The sequence below is a fragment of the Eurytemora carolleeae genome, unplaced genomic scaffold (genome assembly GCF_000591075.1).
Source record: "Eurytemora carolleeae unplaced genomic scaffold, Eaff_2.0 scaffold318, whole genome shotgun sequence".
In the NCBI taxonomy this organism is placed as follows: Eukaryota; Metazoa; Arthropoda; class Copepoda; order Calanoida; family Temoridae; genus Eurytemora; species Eurytemora carolleeae.
In genome coordinates, this window is record NW_019396228.1 from 280450 (window position 1) to 302261 (window position 21812).

A 21812-nucleotide genomic window follows, 5' to 3' on the forward strand; every position below is an offset into this window, starting at 1 on the left:
ATATTTTAAAAATATTGTCAAAAATATAGTTCTTATTACGCAATATTTGGGAAATATTGTCTAAAACAAGTTCTTATTACGCAATATTTGGAAAATATTGTAAAAAACAAGTTCTTATTACGCAATATTTTGGAAAATATTGTCAATAACAAGTTCTCATTACACAATATTTGGAAATTATTGTCAAAAAAAGTTCTTATCACGCAATATTTTGGAAAATATTTTAAAAAACAAGTTCTTATCAATCCATATTTTGGAAAATATTTTAAAAAACAAGTTCTTATCAATCAATATTTTGGAAAATATTGTCAAAAACAAGTTCTTATTAAGCAATATTTTGGAAAATATTGTCAAAAACATAGTTCTTATTACGCAATATTTTGGAAAATATTGTTATGGGATATATACAATAAATATGTGAATGAGTAAAATAGAAGGTTAAAAACACGTGTTTAATTACTTCGTACCGTGAAAGTGGGTAGATAGCTAATTGGAAAAATGAACACATGATATTATTCTTAAAAATTAAAAACTTTAAAACAATTATAATACTGTTTAGAAAAATTCTGAGCATACATGGGTACCCAAAAAGGATTAGACATTTAAAAATACAGCTGACCGGATTCTTTGTTCTTATATTTATTGTACCCCTGCCACATTGTTAAATAGATACCATGTATTAACTATATTAAAGCAGAAAACAAATTCTAACTTTCAGATCTATGTTATCAAAAAGTTGTAGGTCGTCATTAGATTTTCATCTTTTGTAGGTAACCCTGCATGCCATGATTTAAAAATAGAAACGTCTTTTTCTCTTTCTTGACTTTCTTGTGATCTGCGTGAATGACAAATGGATGTAATTTTGTCCAACCAGATCAAGGAAACTGTTTTACTCTGTCGACATAATTTTAATTGACCCACTATTTAAAGACATGTGCCCATTTCTAAAAGAGGATGAAGATAGCCTTGTGGCTTCTCTATAAAATTGACACGCAGATTTTTTGCAACAAATGTCATATGTTTGTTGTCTATTGTAAACCAATAGAAATAGTATGACGGGAACATCTTTCTTGCTATCTATCTCATTATCCAATCAGAAGTATGAATCCTTCAATCGGCGCTATCAGTAAATGGAAATATTTACTTTTACTGAAACTATAATCGAGTGTTTAGTTCCTGTGATAAAGATGTAACTGGTACCGTTGTGAATTGGGCAATGGAGGATCATTTAAAATTAGGTCTACACTCCCTTTATTGTGTTAACAAACGTGAGTAGATACAGAGTCTTTCCTGTAAATGGAAGATTTCAGAATCAAACAGAAATTTTTAGTTTAAATTCTTGAAAACAAGCAATGAAAACAAAATTCAAATTAAACGATGATTAAGGGAAATAGATAGTTTAGAGGCCATTATATCTAATTTATAATTCTACCCTTAATTAAAAACGCATTTGAATACATAAACATATAAAATAGACAACCCTTCGGTCAAATAATGAAGTGTTATTAAAATTTAGTTTATAAAATTGTCTTTTGGAAATTTTGACCTAAAATAAGATATTTTATTTGATATGAAATCTTTCCTTGTGAATGGTTGGCATAGAAAAGATTCTTGCTTTGCCTGGGTCTCACTGCAATAAACATATATAAACATGAAGATAATAGTTATAATAATAATAATAATAATAATAATAATAATAATAATAATGATAATAAAAGAGGGGTATGCCTAAATTACACTATTTTACTAAATTACACTAAATTACACTAAATTACATTAAATTACGCTAAATTACACTAAATTAGACTAAATTACACTAAATTACACTATATTACTAAATTACATTAAATTACGCTAAATTACACTAAATTAGACTAAATTACACTAAATTACACCATATTACTAAATTACACTAAATTACACTAAATTACAAGGGTACCTTGTAATCTTTATCTGATCAAAAATGAGAAAGATAAAGTCGTTTTTTGGCTTGAAAAGTACGCGTATAACTGTATAATTCTGATCATTTCTCCAATTTTTGTGAAGAAAGAAATGCGTCTGCAGTGTCACTTTTGCTGGGAAAACACAAATGAAAATAAACAGTTTTAAAACAAAAACAAGGATATCTAATAATCTAACGCCTACTTGATCAGACAAATCTGGGTACCGTTGTAAATCTGACATGCCACTCTATCAATGGAAGGTCAAATTACGTTTATAATCCCAAAAATATCCAAATCACCTGTAGAGCCTTGAAGTTAATCCCAGGATTCCCATGGAGTCCCAATCCATCTTGTCTGTTAGCAGAGACGATCTAAACAATATTAGGGATTATTAGGGATTGAGTCTTTGCAAAAACTCATATTTTCTTATCCCTATATCTTTACAACCTGTTTATGTAAACCATTGATATTTCAGACTTATATTATTTGATCTAACAGAATTTATATGTTTGAAATATGCGACATTGGGTTGCAAAGATTTAGGGATTAGAAAATCAGAGTTTGTGGTAATATTTTGCGCCATTGTTGTTATTTTAGCAAAAATTAACAAGGGTTTGTTTCTGTTTCTTGACTTTATTCATTCAGTACAGACAAGAAATCAAATTAACAAAATTTATCAGTCTTTAAAACAGAAAAACCACGATATCTTCCTCATTGTTACTAATGTACAGGTTTAAATAGTACCGTTGTAAATCATGTCTAGACTAGAAAAAAGTGAACAGTCCCTTGAACATTATAAAAAATACCAACCTAGTAGTATGACTTGATAGAGAACTGTTAGAGTTTAATTCAATTAAATCCGTCTCATCCCCTTCCTCACAGTCCTCCTAAATAAAAAATCAATATTTTAATTAAAATTTTTAAACAGTTTTTTTTTAATTTTAAATGTTTTCCAATATTTTCTTTTAGTTCTATTTGCCTATATTATTGTTGTGACTTTAAATTTTATTATTTTGTGCTTTTTTTGCTTTATTTTGTAAAGATTTTAAAAAAAATAGTTTTTCATGTTAAATATTTTTGTATAATTTTTTCTAGTGTAATAAATCTTTTATATGTTTCAATGTTTTTACAATTTTTTTATGCTTTAAGTTTTTGTTTTAATTCTTCAATAATTTTTGGTTTTTTTAATATTCTCAATGTGTTTTTCGAAAAAAAAAAATTTATAAATCTTTATCCTCTCTTTTTAAAATTGTAAATTTTCAAACCCCCTTTTTTAAGATTTTAAGATTTTAAGATCATTTAAACAGCTTTTGTTCATTTTTTTACATTTGTATTTATATTTTTCGTGTTTTGTTTGATTTAATACATGATTTTTTCCCCTAAAAGATTAAAAATTGATTTCAATATATTGATAATATTAATCTAGTTAAATATTAACAGCATTTTGGTGTCGTCTTCAATTATTTTTTGTAAATACTATAAAAACCTCAAGAAAATCTAGAAACTTTCGGCATTTTCCTCTTCCCTGGAGTCCACCCGTTTTCCTAAAAATTTGAAAAAAAAACTTTAAACAGCAATTAAAGGTTGTATACAATACATATATCTAAACATATATAAAGTATATATAATGTCTACTTAATTGTCTGTCTGTTTGTTTTTCCGATCATCACTCATGAACCCCTTAAAAGATTTGCTTTACATTTTGATTAAGGAACTCAGAAGACCCACGGGAATGTTTTTAATTTGGTTTTAAGGTTCTAAATCGAATAGGTCCACTTTTAACGGGAAAGATAGTTAAATTTACAATTCAAAAAGCTGGTAAACGGTGGGACTTACTATGACTCCCCTGGGCAACGCTGGGTTCCCAAGCTAGTATAAAATAAATCAAGATTGAATTTCGATTTCCAACTACTCATATTTCTTTACAAAATGAATTTGATATATAGCAGGAACCATAAAACTGTAGAATAGGAAGACGACTTTAAAATCAATTTATAATTTCAAATATTTCATTGAACATGAAGCACAGAAATTGTGCAGTAAAAAGTGTACACAAGCACATTTAATTTTCTCAGTTAATTCTTAAGCTACAGCTAAAACTTTTTGCTTCATAATAACATTAAATACACCATAGATATCTAGCTTTAAAGTCGGCTTATACAGGTTTACTGAGATCAAGCTGTACACCCACCTCCCTCCCCTTTCTAAGAGCCCATAATCGGAGAAAATTATTCAAAATTTGATAATTGATCATACCCCTTTTTATTTTTCGAGAACAGTCCCTTACCTTGTCTTGGACGGTGCTGGGGAGTTAATGTACTGCGTGGATTGATACTGTATGTTGCTGCTGTAACCTGAAATATCACATTTCGGTAAAAAATAAAAAATAAATTCAGCAGAGCTTAAAACTTTAGAATGGTGGATATCGAGATGAATGCTTGATCTCCTCTTTTTTTTAATCTCAAAATTAAAAATAAGGCTTGTTTTCCTCTTGTTATTAATCTTTAGATTAATTAACCGATCGGGATTAAGGATATCCCATGTCTAATGTTTTCATCTTTGATCTGAAAACATTAGAATTGTGGTTATCGAAATTAATCCTTAAACTCATCTTTTTAATAATCTCAAGATTAGCTTAAACTGGAAAGTGTATAAAATTCGACCAATTAGAGTGTTGATTGCAGAATTCGAACAGCCAATCAGAAGCCGAGAAGTTTTAAAATTTTGGCCGCGCAATCAATGAGAGAACTCTCATTGGTTTCAATACAGAAGCTAAATCTAAAGGAGAGAATTAAGCTTCAGCATAAACCCCGTGGTTGAGAACAATTTTTAATTTTCCGAAAAAGTAGTTATATACAATTTTATCGTCTTTTTAAATGAAAATTAGAGAATTAGAGCGGGTGGTTATTTTACATAAGTATCCCAAGGGATGTTAAGTAACTTAACCTTCCTCTGTTGGGAGAATAATAGGTCAGCAATGTTGGTCAAAAGGCGGTAAAATATGTAATCAAAAAGCAAAGTATCATTGTTATTATTATTGATATATTATTATTAATGTATAGTTCAGCTACATAGCTCAAATTCATTAAAATTGCGTTGACAGTCCCTTTAAAGTGAGATAACATTGCGTTTAAAGTGAGTTAACATTGCGTTGACAGTCCCTTTAAAATGAGTTAACAAAAGCTCATTATTAATATGACAATACTAACCTGAAGTATCTGTTGTAAAGGATAACCGGCTTGGAGGTCGCTCAGGGGAGCTAGAGACTGACCTCCTGTGTATTTATGTATTTTTAAATGAAACTTACTAACTTAATTTTAATGATATAAGTTTATTTTTTCTTAACTTGTTTGTATGCATGCTACTAGTTAGAAGAATAGTATTTGGTACATGTTTTCTCTATGTTATTTAAGAATTGTACACCGAAAAAATCTCTCATTGGTAGCAAATGAATCCTTAAGTTTTTTCTTCAATACTGCATTCTCAGTTCAAATATGTTACATAGCCGGTCTTTCCCTTTTAAAAAATGTCACATAGAGAAAATGGCATTAGAACAGAGACTTACTTACTTACTTACAACTTACTTACTTAGAACAAACTTACTTACTTAGAACATAGACTTACTTACTTACTTACAACTTACTTACTTAGAACAGAGACTTACTTACTTACTTACAACTTACTTACTTAGAACAGAGACTTACTTTTACATTAATTGGTAATTTTGTAAAGAAGATTTTATCAGTAATAATAAAATATTTATCGGAAACTATTTTTTTTTAAATTCTTTAAAAAATTTAAAAATAATAAAAATATTCCTGGAAAATGAGTTTGTATACATTGAAGCACTGGAACCGCTGAAAATTTAGAAAAAATATTAAGTCTTAAATACAGTCTGATTGGCGTTTATATCAATACAATTGTGACAACTTTCTACATCAGCTGATTGATTTCTAAGTTGCTTTTATTCAATAGAAATCAATAAATATAACAAATTGAAGCTGTCAATTAAATGAGAAAATAATCTTTGTTTTGAAATGTCATGATTTAAAATAGTTTACTAAATTTTTTCTCACTTATTATCTTTCATATCCAATCAAGGGACAATTAAAAAGCATAATATACCTATAACACCAACCAAGTAATTATTGTAAAGAAAAGGAATTATTTTTTGGTTTAAAAGATTTGGATTCGCGGATATATCATAATCTAATTGGTGTAGAAATAACATTGCTTAGAGAAAGAGAGAATTAAGGGACTTAAAATTTTCTATTGACATAATATCAAGTGGGCCTTTAATAAAAGTAATTATTTGGTGTCTTTAAATACTTTATCTGAGTTGTTATAAGGGGGATATCGTGGAGATATCGTAATGGAAATATCTATTTATGCAACTGTATTGTGTTATCATGCGGTACAATATGTTTTTTTGGCCGGAATTTTAACTTTTTTTCGTTTGTTTAAGGTTTAAATTCAAAATTTTCAATCACAAACGTATAGTGAGTGATTAAAATTCTTGAAATTAAACCGAAAACAAACAAAAAAGTAAAAATCACAACAAAAAATATAATTTTCCAAATGATAACAAAAAACAGTTGGATATATAAATTTATTTAATTCAAGTTTCATAAAAATTTGCGATTTTTTTAAATCCGTGAAATAAAAAGGGAAACCTGCTTTACCGGTACAAAATGTTACTTATCTGCCTCGGAACAAATAAGAAACTTTTTATATCCAAGATCATGAAATTATGATTAAAATGCGGGATAGAAATTCTCTCAAAAATCAAAATTGAAAATCAAATTCTTTAAGGTCGCAATTTTGATCGAATATGTAATTCTATAAATAGATTCTCAGTTCACAAAGTAAATTTTGCGTAAAAATCAAATATAGAGGAGCTGTGAGATCACAAAGTCACACCAATGCTGTAGCAACAATTTAACTTTCTCCTGTGTCTAATTTGCAGTGAGTTTCATTGTGTTGATACTCCCTTTAAAGTGAGTTAACATTGCGTTGATAGTCCCTTTAAAGTGAGTTAACATTGCGTTGACAGTCTCTTTAAAGTGAGTTAACATTGCGTTGACAGTCCCTTTAAAATGAGTTAACATTGCGTTGACAGTCCCTTTAAAATGATCACTAGGTAAAAATAAAATCTAATCATTGATCATTAATTTAAAAAGACAAAGTTTCGGTATCGTTAGCTGGATGTAGCTACAGGGTTACCCACTAAGGCTAAAACTATAAAGACGACCTAATAATCCTTAATCCTTACTAAGACTTTAGTTTGTTCTTTGGATTTTGCTATAGACTTTTATAGGTGTACTTTATGATTTAGCAAAGAATTTAGAAAGTATAAAGTTTAAGTGTCTAATACCTTAGTTTCTAGCAATGATTTTTAAAGCAATTTATCTGACAGTACCCGAGGGCTGGAGGATGGTCTAGTGGCTGGATCTATGTACCTGAGTACAGAGGATGGTCTAGGGCTGGATCTATGTACCTGAGAGCTGGAGGATGGTCTAGGGCTGGATCTATGTACCTGAGGGCTGAGGATGGTCTAGGACTGGATCTATTTACCTGAGGACAGAGGATGGTTTAGGGCTGGATCTATGTACCTGAGGACAGAGGATGGTCTAAGGGCTGGATCTATGTACCTGAGGACAGAGGATGGTCTAGGGCTGGATCTATGTACCTGAGGGCTGGAGGATGGTCTAGGACTGGATCTATGTACCTGAGGGCTGAGGATGGTCTAGGGCTGGATCTATGTACAGGGTGTCCCAAAAAACATGGGAATTCAGTGACGAATTCGATATCGTCTTTGTTATGAATTAGCATTGTAATAAAAACTAAATATCTGCAACATTCCATTATCAGAAAGTGAAGAATACGACATTTGATGAATTCTTTCGATGTATTCTTTATTAAGGGTTTCACTGTACCTGAGGACAGAGGATGGTCTAGGGCTGGATCTGTGTACCTGAGGGCTGAGGATGGTCTAGGGGCTGGATCTATGTACCTGAGGACAGAGGATGGTCTAGGGCTGGATCTATGTACCTGAGGACTGAGGATGGTCTAGGGCTGGATCTATGTACCTGAGGGCCGAGGATGGTATAGGGCTGAGGATGGTCTAGGGCTGGATCTATGTACCTGAGGGCTGAGGATGGTCTAGGGGCTGGAGATACAGAGGTTCTTGATGTCCTCGGGGGAGCAGAGGATCGTCTACTTTCCCGGGAAAAATATTTGAATTTTTCGCGGCAAAAAATGTGAAGCAAAGTATAATTAAAAAGAAAGATAAAAAGATTTTTAAACATGCTAAATACGTCTCCAACATTTTATATATTTATCTAAACTTTTTATCAAAAACTTTTTTGGTCCTCTCAGTCGTCACTCATCTGTCTTGTCATGTTTAGCGGAATTTAAAAATCCAAAAATTAATTCATATCTTTTTAAGATTGCAACTTATTCTAACTAAACCTTTGTGTCGTTCAGGAAAAAAATATTGATTAAAAATGTAATTAACGGTAATTAACGGTCAACTAAAATAGATTTTATTGCCTGGTATTTTGTAGTGTTCCAAGGGAATGACTCTGAAAAAAAATTTATGTTAGAAATTAATTTAAATTTTTAAACGAAAATGATAAAGATCATTTTGAAAACTTGCCTTTTCAATGGATTCCAGCTTCTCTGCATGCACATCACAATCACTTCAAATTTTTCAAAATAAAATTAAGTAGGTTAAAGTTTTTAATAGATTTTAATTATATGTCATTTTTAGCTAACAAAAGTTATATTGGGACCGAAATTAGTATAGTTCAGCTACATAGTTCAACTGTATAGTTCAGCTACATAGTTCAACTGTATAGTTCAGCTACATAGCTCAACTGTATAGTTCAGCTACATAGTTCAACTGTATAGTTCAGCTACATAGCTCAAATTCATTAAATTCTGTCCCCGATAAAATATTAAAAAGCCCAAATTAAAGAGCTTCGAAAAATTCGAAAAAATAGATCTTAAAAAAAATAATTGCAAAGAAAAGGCTTTTTGTAAACAAAAATAGGGTATAATTATTCTGTTAAATGAAATGCAGCAAATTAATTTTTAAATCTAATCAAATTTAAAAGGTTCTTTTAAATAGTAGATTTAAAAAATAAAATTTGACATTTTTTAGACAACAAAGCGGAGAGCGGTACAATTTTTGATCATGATGCATAAATACTTTATCAAGGGGGAACAACCGGTAAAACTGAAGAAAAAATGTAAGCACGACTATTATATACTTTGCTTGTCTGTCTGTTTGTTTGTTGGTATCCAATAAACGCCAAAAAGGCTGAACCGATTGGGACCAAATTTTATGTGGGGCCTTTCGTGACCCCAGGGTGCGGTTTATGGATAATCAAATTTTCAAAAATTTGCCTCTAACAAAATTCAATTTTGGAAAATTTTGAAATTCCACGAATTTTATTTAATAAAATCCGCGAAATTTTGTTTTGTTTTTGTTTTACAATGTACACAAAGAGAACATGTTCACAATTGAAATAGAAGATGGGCGCGAAGGGCCCTAAAAGCCTTTTTTTAATTTAAATAATAATATATCTTTAAAACTATAATGAAATTGCAAAAATATATTTGACCTGCTGATTGCATAGCTGGCATATACTTTAGGTTTCCTCTCTCTTCTCTAAAATTTTATTTTTATAAAAAGGCAAAATCAGATTATTTTTTTATTTCAGAAATTAAAATTTATTGAGCACAAAATTTTTGAAATGGCTGAATTTTTTAAAGTTTAGATTTGAATCCCAATAAAAAAGCATCCCTAATCCTTCTTAAATACTAACTTATTCATTTTTAATCTTCAAAATATTCTAAGAATATGGCTGAGCTATCATTGTTAAAGGATCCACTTGTTTATTGATTTAAAACTTTAAGTGCAAATTACCAATTTTAAGATAAAAAACCCAAGATAGTGCAATCATGCCTTATTTTAAGGATTAGGAGAGAGAAAATTTGATTATCCTTTGCTAAAAAATGTCTAAAATCTCAAAGGCATTCTGCCCTATTCCCGGTAGAACCAGTCACTCACAACCACCAGTTACGGAACGTTGAACTATTTACTGTCAACTATGCTAGAACGGAGAAACACAGAAAATCTGCTATTCCCTATATGCCAGAGAAAATTAACTCCCTATGATATTAGCTTATCTCAATCTGTGATAAAACCCATGATATATTCAATTATATTCTTATGAGAATGTTAATCATATTATAATATGTATTATGATCTTGATTTATCTCTGATAAATCTTACTTACTTACTTACTTACTTAATTTAAATGAAGGTTCAAAAGATGCCAATGTGAATTACAGATGGCTCTCTTTATAGTTTATTGTCACTGGTGTTCGTCTGTTTAAAGGGACAGTAGACGTAATATTCAAGTGACTCTCCATGTATGGAGTGGCATCAGAGGCGTATTCAGGGGGGGGGCTATGAGGGCTAAGCCCCCCCTGGACCAGTGAAATCTATTGATTTCAGGGGGTTTTCAGGCCCCAACGGGTGCTGAGCCCCCCCCCGAAATAAAAAAATTTAAGCCCCCCCCTGGACAAATTCCTGAATACGCCCCTGAGTGGCATAATAGATTCACAAGGGTATATGTGAAACTAATCAAGATCATAGGAATAAAAAATGTATTCATTTCGAATTTTTAAAAAATACTTTGAACATTTAGAATTCTTTCAAGCATTTGTGTGTGGATACAGATACAATGGAAACAAACAAATGTCATATAAATGGAAGGTCATTAAGTCTACTGCGTGAGGCCGAATTTAAAGAATTTGAGCCGCAGCTTAAATTTGAGACGCGGCTCAAATATGGTTGTTTCCACTTCAAATTGCAATTAAATGTTTCAGGATTTAAGCCGGCGCTCAATTGAAACCGGTTTTTGGCGGCTATTAGATGCGGCTCAAATTCATTAAATTCGGACTCTGTCCCTTTCGCTTTTCGAATTCTTACCTTGTATGTTTCAGGTTTGCTCCAGATGGGTGGTGTACCATAGGTACCTTCCTAGATAATAAGAATATTAGAACAAATGCTACGGCTCTATGAAGAATATGGCAATTTACTCTATCTTGTATATAAAGTAGACCTACGTAATTGCCACAATTTTAAGAAATTTTGTAAATTAATTGATTTGAATGTTTTTATTTATGAAATTGTTAACTTGTAAACTTTAAATAATTACTTTTTTGAAAAAATTTTGAGAATTTTTGTTCATAAGTTATGATTGGATTGGAAATTCCCCACCTCTGTCAGGGGGTAAAGTCCAGGTGGCCGGGAGGGGAGGGGGGCAGACCGTCGTCTTTGTTTCTCTTTAAACTCGGGATCTTCATACTCTCCCATCACCTGGAAAATACAGAAATAAAAAGCGCAACTTGATGTCGTCTTCCGTCGTTCTTTTTGTCTTATAAAGACCGCTTTTTGTATTACTGTACACTGTACAGTCAATTTAAATTTTCCCATTATTCCTCTTGTAGTTTGCTTCTTAATCACCGATATTTTTCTAGTTAATCACTGATAGTTTTCTATTTAATCACCGATAGTTCGATAGTTTATCACCGATAGTTTGCTAGTTTATCACCGATAATTTGCTAGTTAATCACCAACACCGATAGTTTGTTTGTTAATCACCAATAGTTTTCTAGTTAATCGCCAATTATTTTGCTAGTTAATCACCGATAGTTTGCTAGTTAATCACTAATAGTTTGTTAGTTAATCACCAATAGTTCGCTAGTTAATCACCGATAGTTTGATAGTTAATCACCGATAGTTTTCTAGTTAATCGCCAATAGTTTGCTAGTTAATCACCGATAGTTTACTAGCTAATCACCGATAGTTTGTTAGTTAATCAACAATAGGTTGATAGTTAATCACCGATAGTTTGCTAGTTAATCACCGATAGTTTGATAGTTAATCACCGATAGTTTGCTAGTTAATCACCTATAGTATCCTAGTTTATCACCGATAGTTTGCTAGTTAATCACCAATATGATGAATTGAGGATTTTTCGTGCTCTGCTGATTTGTTTGTCCTTGAACCAACCAACACGGAATCAGGCGTCGCACTCATAACTTATGCAAGGTTAAATAATACAAACAAATAAATAAATAAAATAGAAACAATTAAATCATTATCTGGTCTTTTTCCTCCATATATATATATCCAGGGTTAACCACAAAGGATGAGACTGTGAAGACGACTGGAAACTGAAGATATGACATGTCCCAAGGTTAAATTAAGTATTACATGAGACCAAAGTTTACAAGTTTTGAACCGAAACAGAAATAATATCTAAATACGAACCTCACGCCAAACTAAAGTATAAATGGCATGTATGATTGAAATCTTAAATGTTTTCAATCAGAACTCCTCATATTGAGAAGGAAAACATGTTTTGAATTTTAATATGGAACCAGATAAACTTGGTAAAAACTAGCAGAGCTACAAGGTCTGAAAGCCGTACCAGTAACGTACCAGTAACGTACCAGTAACGTGGCAGTAACGTACCAGTAACGTACCAGTAACGTACCAGTAACGTACCAGTAACGTACCAGTAACGTGTCAGTAACGTACCAGTAACGTACTAGTAACGTACTAGTAACGTACCAGTAACATGGCAGTGACCTACCTCTGAAGGAATTAGTATTTTGGGTGCCGAGGTTGACCTCTGTCTGGGCCCCCCACAACATTCACGCATTTTTATCTGAAGCATTTTCAAATAAAAGGGACTGTAAGCCTAATTTCAAATGACCCTAAATGAAAAGATAGCAATTCCCGATTTACAACGGTACCCTTAAAAGTTTTGTCTGATCAAGTATGAATTAGATATCCATGTTTTTATTTCTTTAAACTAATTATTTTCAATTGTAGTTTCTCTTCAAAAAATACAGGAAACACATAGGAATCATCTTAAACACTTTTAAACCTAGAAAAACGACGATATCTTTCACATAATTGATCAGGGTATATCGTTGCATGGAGGGTCACTTGAAATTACGCTTACAGTCCCTTTAACTAGAATTTCGAAATCTTTAAACATGTTTGTCTACTTATTTGTAAGAGCTATTCCTAACAAACGCCCCTGCAGCCATTCCAAGATTTGTTGAAAAAAATAATCTTTAAATACAAATTTTTTTCTCCCCGATCTTTGATCGTAAAAAAGAAAAAAAAATATTTTGCCAATGTTAAGGATACTATTATTAGAAAAGAATCCTAACCCTTTGCAGTTTTTAGATATATAATAATATTAATAACTATTAATTTAAAATTTATTTTTTTTATTCTAAAATTTGAAAACGAACCCGAGTACTTTCACAAAAGCCGTTTCCCGGATATTTTCTAATCTCCATTTTTAATATTTGTTTAACACTATTTGCTTGTGTTCTGGGTTGAGTAAAGGGGCCCACACAGAAAATCTGCTATTCCCTATATGCCAGAGAAAATTAACTCCCTATGATATTAGCTTATCTCAATCTGTGATAAAACCCATGATATATTCAATTATATTCTTATGAGAATGTTAATCATATTATAATATGTATTATGATCTTGATTTATCTCTGATAAATCTTACTTACTTACTTACTTACTTAATTTAAATGAAGGTTCAAAAGATGCCAATGTGAATTACAGATGGCTCTCTTTATAGTTTATTGTCACTGGTGTTCGTCTGTTTAAAGGGACAGTAGACGTAATATTCAAGTGACTCTCCATGTATGGAGTGGCATCAGAGGCGTATTCAGGGGGGGGGACTCAGCTGTCGTTTATGTAAAGTGGACCCAATTGTGAGTTTTATTACTCAGCTTCAGGGGCGTAATCAGGAATTTCTCCAGGGGGAGGGGGGGTGTTCAGCTTCAATTTGAGCTAAATACACGCCTGGGAACCAATATACTCACTTGGGAGGGGGGCAAAGCCCCCTTTCTGTATACGCCCCTGCTAAGGTGCCGAAATAAAAGTAAAAGTGGAAGAATCAAACATCAAACAAAACACAAACCATTAGCTCACGCAAACACTCAAACCCAGCAGAATTTTAGGATAAAAAACTGCAAATTGATATTACAAAATTTTGCCAAATATCAATTTATCAAAATTTTAACATTTTTTACAGGCGTTCTAAGCACTTCCATATTTATAACAAATTTAAGTTTTAACAATTTATAAATAGGTCCTACCAAATAGCAATTTGTGCAGAATTATTATCATTTTGAAAGTGCCTAATATTCTGTTCGTAATATTTAAAAAAAAAAATTCGGTTTTTTCGGTGCAATTGATACTTTACGATTTAAATCTTTTAACAGGGGAGTGCTCGGAACTTATTTGTAGAGTATTGTTAATGTTGAACGCTTGATATCGATATTCAAAGTGAGCCCTTCTTTAGTTAGGGGAAAAATACTTGATCCCTTGATTAGAGTTACCCTAAAACAAACACGGGTTATCAAAGAGGAATTAAAATAATTCTTAGGTTTGCATAAGATTGAGATTAAAGCTTTAATCCCAAGATGTGCACAACACAAGTTATAACTTCAGATTTTTATACCTTGCAGATGATTCCTGTTTGCTCGTGAAATAAAGACTTAAACAGAATTTTAATCCAATAAAAGTTGCGAGGTTGATCCCTGAAGTTTATAGCTCTTGGTAGGCTCAGCACCCAATAAAATACTCGTGTAATATAAAATCCAATATTTTCTTATAAGGATAAAAGATGAAGATGAAATTTGGTCGATTCTTTTCAGTGCCCTCGGCAATTTAGTCTGGGTTGTACAATTTTGGACCCAAACTTACTTTCATTCATTTTTATACATAGATATATATTAGGCTTGTATGCATCTGTTTGTTTGTATCCAATCAACGTCAAAAGGGCCCAAATGTTTAGCGGTAACCAGAACCCATGGGAAGGTTGAAAAAGATGTTGATTTTCGTGATTTTTGAAAATCCATCAATTTAAACGGGAAAATCCGCAAACATTTTAGAATGATGAAAAAATGGCGTCTTAAAAATCAAATGTTTAGAGGTAAAAAATGGCGAAGTGCCCTAGAATATCCTAGATTTTATTATTTTTTTTTATCTTTTCCTGGTTATAAATTAAAGTGTTATTATAACTTGTTTTCTTGACTAGCATAATTCTATTTTATATGTTAATAAAAATAATTTTTCACAGATTAAAAAAAAGATTTAACATTAAAACTTTCAATATATTTAATTGATTTGCATATAAAAACTTTGAATGCATCTCAACTTTTACTGCAAATTAATTCTATTTAATATTGCATTCAAAAATAAACATTTGCATCCCTCTATTTGACGTAAACCTTATAGGAACTATAAACTTTTTTTTAAGTTATCTTCCATTTATAAAGAAGAAAATCCCATTCACATCGGTACCCTTGAAAACTTTGTTCGATTAAGAATGAAAAAAGATTATTTTCAAATGTTTTTATAGTATTAATGTTTGTGCAGTTTTCTGCTTGCAGAAACATTGGAGCTAATTAATTGCCAGAATTAAACCCTTTTCAAGTTAGAAAACGAGGATAACGTCTAAGATATCAATCAGAAACAGAGTTAACCGGTACTTTACTTTTCATTAAATGAAGGTTTACTTGAAATTAAAACGACTTTGCCCTTAAACCACTGCCTAATCCTATCAATTTATCATTTGTGAATGATTCCTTTAAAGTCGCTCTTGATTTCATTTATTTAGTAAGTGTATTTTAAAAATTCAAACACTTTTAGAGTTCCCAGATTTTTTAACCGTTTGTTAAATTTTGGACTTAAAAAGTTGTGAGACATCCCTATCATTCTGAACATAAATGTTCGAACAAATGTTTGACAATTTTTTTTTCAAGCTTTATGAATTGGTAAGATTTTCTTACTCGTAAATGATAGTCATGACATCTCTCTTCAGGTATCGTAGATTTTCTTGTTAGTATTAGTCAACTTCTTTAATTGAGAAAGCCCAACTAAATGTGCAACCAATTGGTTCAACCGTTTCGTCGTTTACTTAAAAATAATATACTTTCAGTACAATACAATATACATACAGTGATTACCAGAAAACTCTTAATTTAGAGCCGACAATAATTATGTGTATTTCATGTTGCACATAGAAAACAGTTTTACTGGACTCTCATTAAATCACTTATTAAGTTAATTTAGCCTGAGCTGAAAACTTTAGAATGGGATATCCTGAATCCCGATGGGTTAGTTAATAAGATTAATAAGGAGAACAAGCATTATTTAATTTCGAGATTAAGAAAAAGAGTGGATCAAGCATTAATCCCGATATCAATCATTCAAAAGTTCCCAGCTCTGTTTAAACTGCACAATTGCTGTGTCCTATGCTCATTGAACTATTTAAAGTCATAAATTAAGAAATTTTTCTTTCACGGATATTAAGGTATCTATAAACATATGAATATATGAAAAATGTTAAGTTCATGAAATTGTTTTTTAAAAGTTACCCATTAAAAACTGAACTAATGGAAAAAAAATCTGAGGGAGATGTATTTTTTACAAATCCCAGCCATGACAAATTGATGAAAAAAGTTTGATTTTTTCTTAACTGCCTAACTGCCTCACTGCTTTACTGCCTAACTGCCTAGTGTTAACACTGTCCGGTGTGAACTGAGCAGTTTTAGGCCTAGTCTTGAATCCTCAAGCAGTTTCAGGGATAGTTGCATTCATACATCAAAACATTGTTACTAAGGAATCCTTAAAATTTTATTCGAAATAAAAAAAATTTTATTCGAAATAACGAACATTTTATTTGAAATAACGAACATTTTATTCGAAATAATGAAAAAAAATTCAAATAATTATAACTTTTTTTTAGAAATAACGAGCATTATATTAGAAATAAAGAACATTTTATTTCAAATGTTCGGGATATCTAACATAAAACAAATTTTCTAACATTCTGTTCATAATTATGTTTGTAAATTCAAAATGATTTAGGTGTAATTAAATATCACAAACCAAATGTTTTTGAACGCCTTAGAATTAGAAGTGACTTTCAATTATTTTCGGAACGGAAACTCTGTGCAGACCTTTTGAATCTTAAATGGACTGGTTAAGCGTAATTTCATGTGATCCTCCATGGAAAGATGGCAATGCCTGATTCACAACGGTACCCTTGAAACCGTTATCTGATCAATATCGTAAAATATATTGTTGTTTTTCTAGGTTTGAACGTGTTTAGTCAGTTTTGTAAAGACACCAAAGTTGAAAATAATCAGTTTTTAAAATTATAAACAATGATATCTAATTCATAATTTATCGGAAAAGGTTTGTATGGTACCGTTGTGAATTGGACATTACCATCTTTGCGTGGAGGGTCGCTTGAAATTACGCTTACAGTCCCTTTAAGAAAGATTGAGCAAAATATTAGAGAAAAATACAATATTTATCTAAATGCGAAAATGCATAATTATTATGTATTAATTTTTTTAAATGCGGAAATGCACACTGTCTGTCTTGTCTTGCGTGTAATGTATTTATGGCATAATAAATGGATATTTGAATGTATATGGTAAATCAAAATAATAAATTTATATATAAATATTGTGTATTTGTTCAGCATTCAACGGAGTGTGAAAGAAGTGTAAAAATTAAAATTCATACTATTTAATATTTGATGTCTTAAATCTATAACACACTTTTGCATACATGCAGGGTTACCCACAAAGGATAAGACTTCGGAGACGACTGTACGGAATTTATACTGGCTGTTTCCTCACATGCATTATTCACAGCAACTAGAAACTTCTTATTTTCTTTGCCAAATCATTTGATTTGTAATTTAAAAATCAAATGCAAGGCAGAAGACTTGATTTAACTTCTGGAGCGTCATATTTGAAAAGTTTCAAGTCGTCTTTCCAGTCTCATCCTTTGTGGAAATTTCCTATTCGTAACTAAGTTACAACAGATAATACTAATAATACGTATAATAATAGACTGTCCCTGATTCAAGGTTTTAATGAAAATAGATTGCTTAAAGGAACTTTCCACGTTATATCGACTATAACGGTTATAACCTCTTTAATGAGTGCAGAATAACAAGAACAATAGCTATATATATCGTCGATTTTCTGTTAAAGTGTTGAATTCTGACAATTTAATTTTTAATCCGCAAGTAACTTTGAAGAGAACCCTTTAATTAAATAATCAATTTTGAAATAGAAAAAGAGGAATAGCTCAGACAAAGGTTTAAATGGTAACGTTGCAAATCGGAGATGCCACGCTATAAATGAAGTATCACTTGAAATAACGTCCACAGTCTCTTTAAGCACATTTTTCTTCATGATTCTATAAGCAGTTAATGAAGAAATATATTCAAGAATATAATCATGTTCTATAGTCTAGCTTGGGAACCAAGTTTGCCTAGCAACTAAACTATTTAAGTCAACAAACTCATTTTAGAATTTTTAAATTAAATTAAGAACTTATCCGTGGTTTTACTGGGTACTCTAATTAATATTTGAGGCAAATCAGTCAAGGGGTTCCTGAGTTATGATCGGACAAACAAACAGACAGACAAAGAGAGATTACTACTTTATACATAAGGATGAATAACTGAATGAATGAATGAATGAAAGTTTGTGTTTAGCTGGCTAAAAGCTGGAAAATTAGCATAAAACAGATTTAGTCTACATCATGCCTCTGAATCTACATCTCCGGCCAAGTAAATTATCATAAGGAAAACACAGTTTGTAATATCGCGCGAACATTTATTTGAAATTATGATCAAATGAATAGGGATACTCCACAAAATTAAATTATATCCAACATTCTGCTTCATTACAAATATTACAAAGCTTATATTGCAAAGCTTACAGGGGCCCTCTATGAACTAAATATTACGTCTACAGTTCCTTTAGGAACCATGGACAAAGGCTTAAAAACTATTCTCTAAATTTGGATTCATAATCAAAATAACGTCTACAGAAATCCCCCTCTTCTTTATATGTACATGTTGACCTTTTCGTCAAATTTTAATGGGACTGTACAATTTCCATGTACACATTGCCTATCAGCATTCTATAATCTATACTCTAACCTTTCTCCGGCTTCATGATTTCGATCAAACTGTTCTATATTGCGAACCAAATGGTAAAGTTTTATCACAAAAAAACTTCTAGGAGCCTTTTTTCCCCTTGGAATGTGTGTATGTACATAAACTGTACAAATTACATCACATCTCTGTTGTTTTTACTTATTTTTAACTCTGTTGTTTTTAACGTGAATTAACAAAATCTTTCATTTTGCTTCCAATAAAGATTAATGAATATATGTTACAGTGAGAAACAGAAAACAATTGATATTTCAATGTTTTTTTTTCTTTTATTAATTTTGAAACTTAAAAAATACCAAAATTACAAAAATTTGAGCGACATTTCTTATGTAGAAGGAAGAGCAAAGACGACATTCGATCCACAGATTTGGAATTCCAAGAATGTACAGGCAGACATGATGAGACTTCTTAAAGTTACCATTCCTTGAATTCATCCATCTACCCCCCCCCCCCCATCTTCCCACAACCTTGTTTATTTCAAGGTTGTAATGCAAGGAAAGTTATTTCAGAGGTGTACGCATCTTTTGTACTGCAGTGTACTGTCTCTGGGGGCTCTGGGCGGTAATGTAAACACAAGACGGATTTCGAAGCCTGACATGGGATCCATCTCTCACATAAAAAAATCAATGAAATATTCTTGTCATAGGAAAATATTATGTGAATTATCAAAATTATCAAAATTATCAAAATGTTATGCTTTTAACCTCCTCGGATACAAAACGAACAATGATGCATCTATTATTGTTTACAAATTCCGCCCAAAGAGAACTGGTTTCAATATGTACGCAGAGTGTATGCAACTGTAATTAACTTTCCTTGCATTAGTACCTTGGTTTATTCATCAATCTTTCTCAACTCTAACAAAATTTCTACAATTAGAACAATAATATCATGTTAATCGTTAAGACAGGGTCGGCTTTGAAGTGTCGAAACGCCTTGGGCTTAGATCTTACCACTCTAACTCACTTATGCTTTTCTGTAGCACGTTACATGTACATTTTAGCACTATAGAGCACTTGTTGTTAGCTTTGGTTTTTACGAAGTAGATTCGCATCGATTTCTGCTTGAGAGTGTACTTTTTTATATTTAAAACTTAGATACTTTAATCCAACAGAATTCATAACTTGAAATACAGGGTGTCCCACAAAACATGACAGTTAGTAAATAGTTTTAAATGTCTTCTTCCATAATTTGTTAAGTGGTTTGATACCAAAGCGAATAATAAAAAATATTATATGGCATTTATATAATAGTAAATTTGATTTCAAGTAAAATATATTTGAGTAAAAGAATTTTTTAACGAAATAAACTGCGTAAAGTCTTTAATATGTAATACAGTATTTGGAAGAAGACATTCAAAACTATTCACCAACTTTCATGTTTCGTGGGACACCCTGTATATACGGTTTACAACTTTTGGTTGCAATCAGAGATTATGCATGGCAAACAACTCAATTCGTATGATTTTCGCATGTACTTGTATATTTATGTAATGCTTTAAATGTTATATGTATACTTGACTGGTTTTGAACTAAAAACCAATTTGAAAATTTTGAGACCAATCTTTCCAGGGCTACAAAAAATTGGAAAGATTTAAAGAAAGCGTTTTTTCCGACTGAGTGCCTGTTTTCATAAAGTTTAAATCTTGATAAAGAAAAGTTGCGCACAAAAGCAGGACTCACATGGGAACCTTTTAAATGCACTTTTAGCTTTAGAAAAACTTGAGACTGTACGGAATGGAAAGCTTTCAAAGTAATATTAAGAACATATCGAAGAAAAAATTTTAATTTAAAATCCAAAAAATCCCCTAAAACTTACTTTTTGACCCTTTCTTAAACTTATGTATCCCTTTTTATTGTGATAATAAAAGAATTGTCATATCCTCAATGACTTTGCATCTTTCTTTAAACCATGATTTAAAGATAGTGAGAGATTGAGTGAGTGAGTGAGTGAGTGAGTGAGTGAGTAAGTGAGTGAGTGAGTGAGTGAGTGAGAGGGTGAGTGAGTGAGTGAGGGAGAGTGTGAGTGAGTGATTGATTGAGAGATTGAGGGAGTGAGTGAGTGTGTGAGTGAGTGAGCAATATCTATACTTCAAATATTTCTAAAAATTGATTGCGATCCATGTACAGATTTAAAAAACGCCTGTGAATGGTTAACACGATTTTTTGGATTCTCTAATTTATTTTATGTAATTTTTATTTATAATATCTGAACACAAAATCGATGAGAGTTATAAAAAACAAGTGCTTTATATTTATAAACACTATAGTTTCAGTAGAAGTAAATATTTCCATTTACTGATAGCGCCGATATAAGGATTCATAATTCTGATTGGATAATGAAATAGATAGAAATATAGATGTTACCGCCTCACTTTTTCTATTGGTTCAGAATAGACAACAAACACATGACTGAACCTTGATTGGATCAGGCGCTAATGGACTCGGCATACAGGAGTGTAAAATGTACATGCCTAAGGCTACAAAAAGGTATTTGCAACACTTCAAAGTCGACCAAGTCTCGAAAATGTATGCAACTTTTGATAGCAGTCTGGATCTATGTGAATATTAGTTTAAAATTTTTATTCATCATCATGCCTTGTACGTGTAATTTCAATAGATTTGGTATAAACTCTGTATAATTTTGTCAATTTGCATCCAGTTTTAGACTTTCAAGCTTTTTAGACTTTTTAGTCGCCTTAGGGACAAGCTGGTGTGATAGATACACAAACTATAAGGACGGTACCCGGCATTGT

At 31.4% G+C, this 21812-nt stretch overlaps 1 protein-coding gene across 3 annotated transcripts; it reads right to left on the bottom strand.

Annotated features, from left to right (window-relative positions):
• Nucleotides 1–367: 367 nt before the first annotated feature.
• Nucleotides 368–12725, bottom strand: LOC111698754 (uncharacterized). Of its 3 annotated transcripts, XM_023469172.1 has the most exons (16): nt 12620–12721; nt 11239–11337; nt 10948–10998; nt 9572–9618; nt 8602–8644; nt 8496–8527; nt 8088–8159; nt 5762–5800; nt 5153–5217; nt 4231–4297; nt 3430–3487; nt 2754–2830; nt 2243–2314; nt 1578–1630; nt 1250–1285; nt 368–894 (listed from the first exon to the last, which is right to left on the bottom strand). In XM_023469172.1, exons 1-15 carry the CDS (start codon nt 12701–12703, stop codon nt 1260–1262), a joined length of 885 nt encoding a protein of 294 aa, XP_023324940.1. In that variant the 5' UTR covers nt 12704–12721; the 3' UTR covers nt 368–894; nt 1250–1259. The 3 variants fall into 3 exon arrangements, with proteins under 3 accessions (XP_023324940.1, XP_023324939.1, XP_023324941.1); XM_023469171.1 differs by lacking the exon at nt 368–894 and having other exon boundaries at nt 1083–1285; nt 12620–12719; XM_023469173.1 differs by lacking the exons at nt 368–894; nt 5762–5800 and having other exon boundaries at nt 1083–1285; nt 12620–12725.
• Nucleotides 12726–21812: the final 9087 nt, after the last annotated feature.

Coding starts and splice junctions, on each gene's coding strand:
- LOC111698754 (XM_023469172.1), bottom strand. CDS start 12,703: ATGCTTCAGATAAAAATGCGTGAATGTTGTGGGGGGCCCAGACAGAGG. Junction 8,160..8,495: donor GGAACACTACAAAATACCAG/GCAATAAAATCT, acceptor CCGGGAAAGTAG/ACGATCCTCTGCTCCCCCGA. Junction 2,315..2,753: donor CTATCAAGTCATACTACTAG/GTTGGTATTTTT, acceptor AATATTGTTTAG/ATCGTCTCTGCTAACAGACA.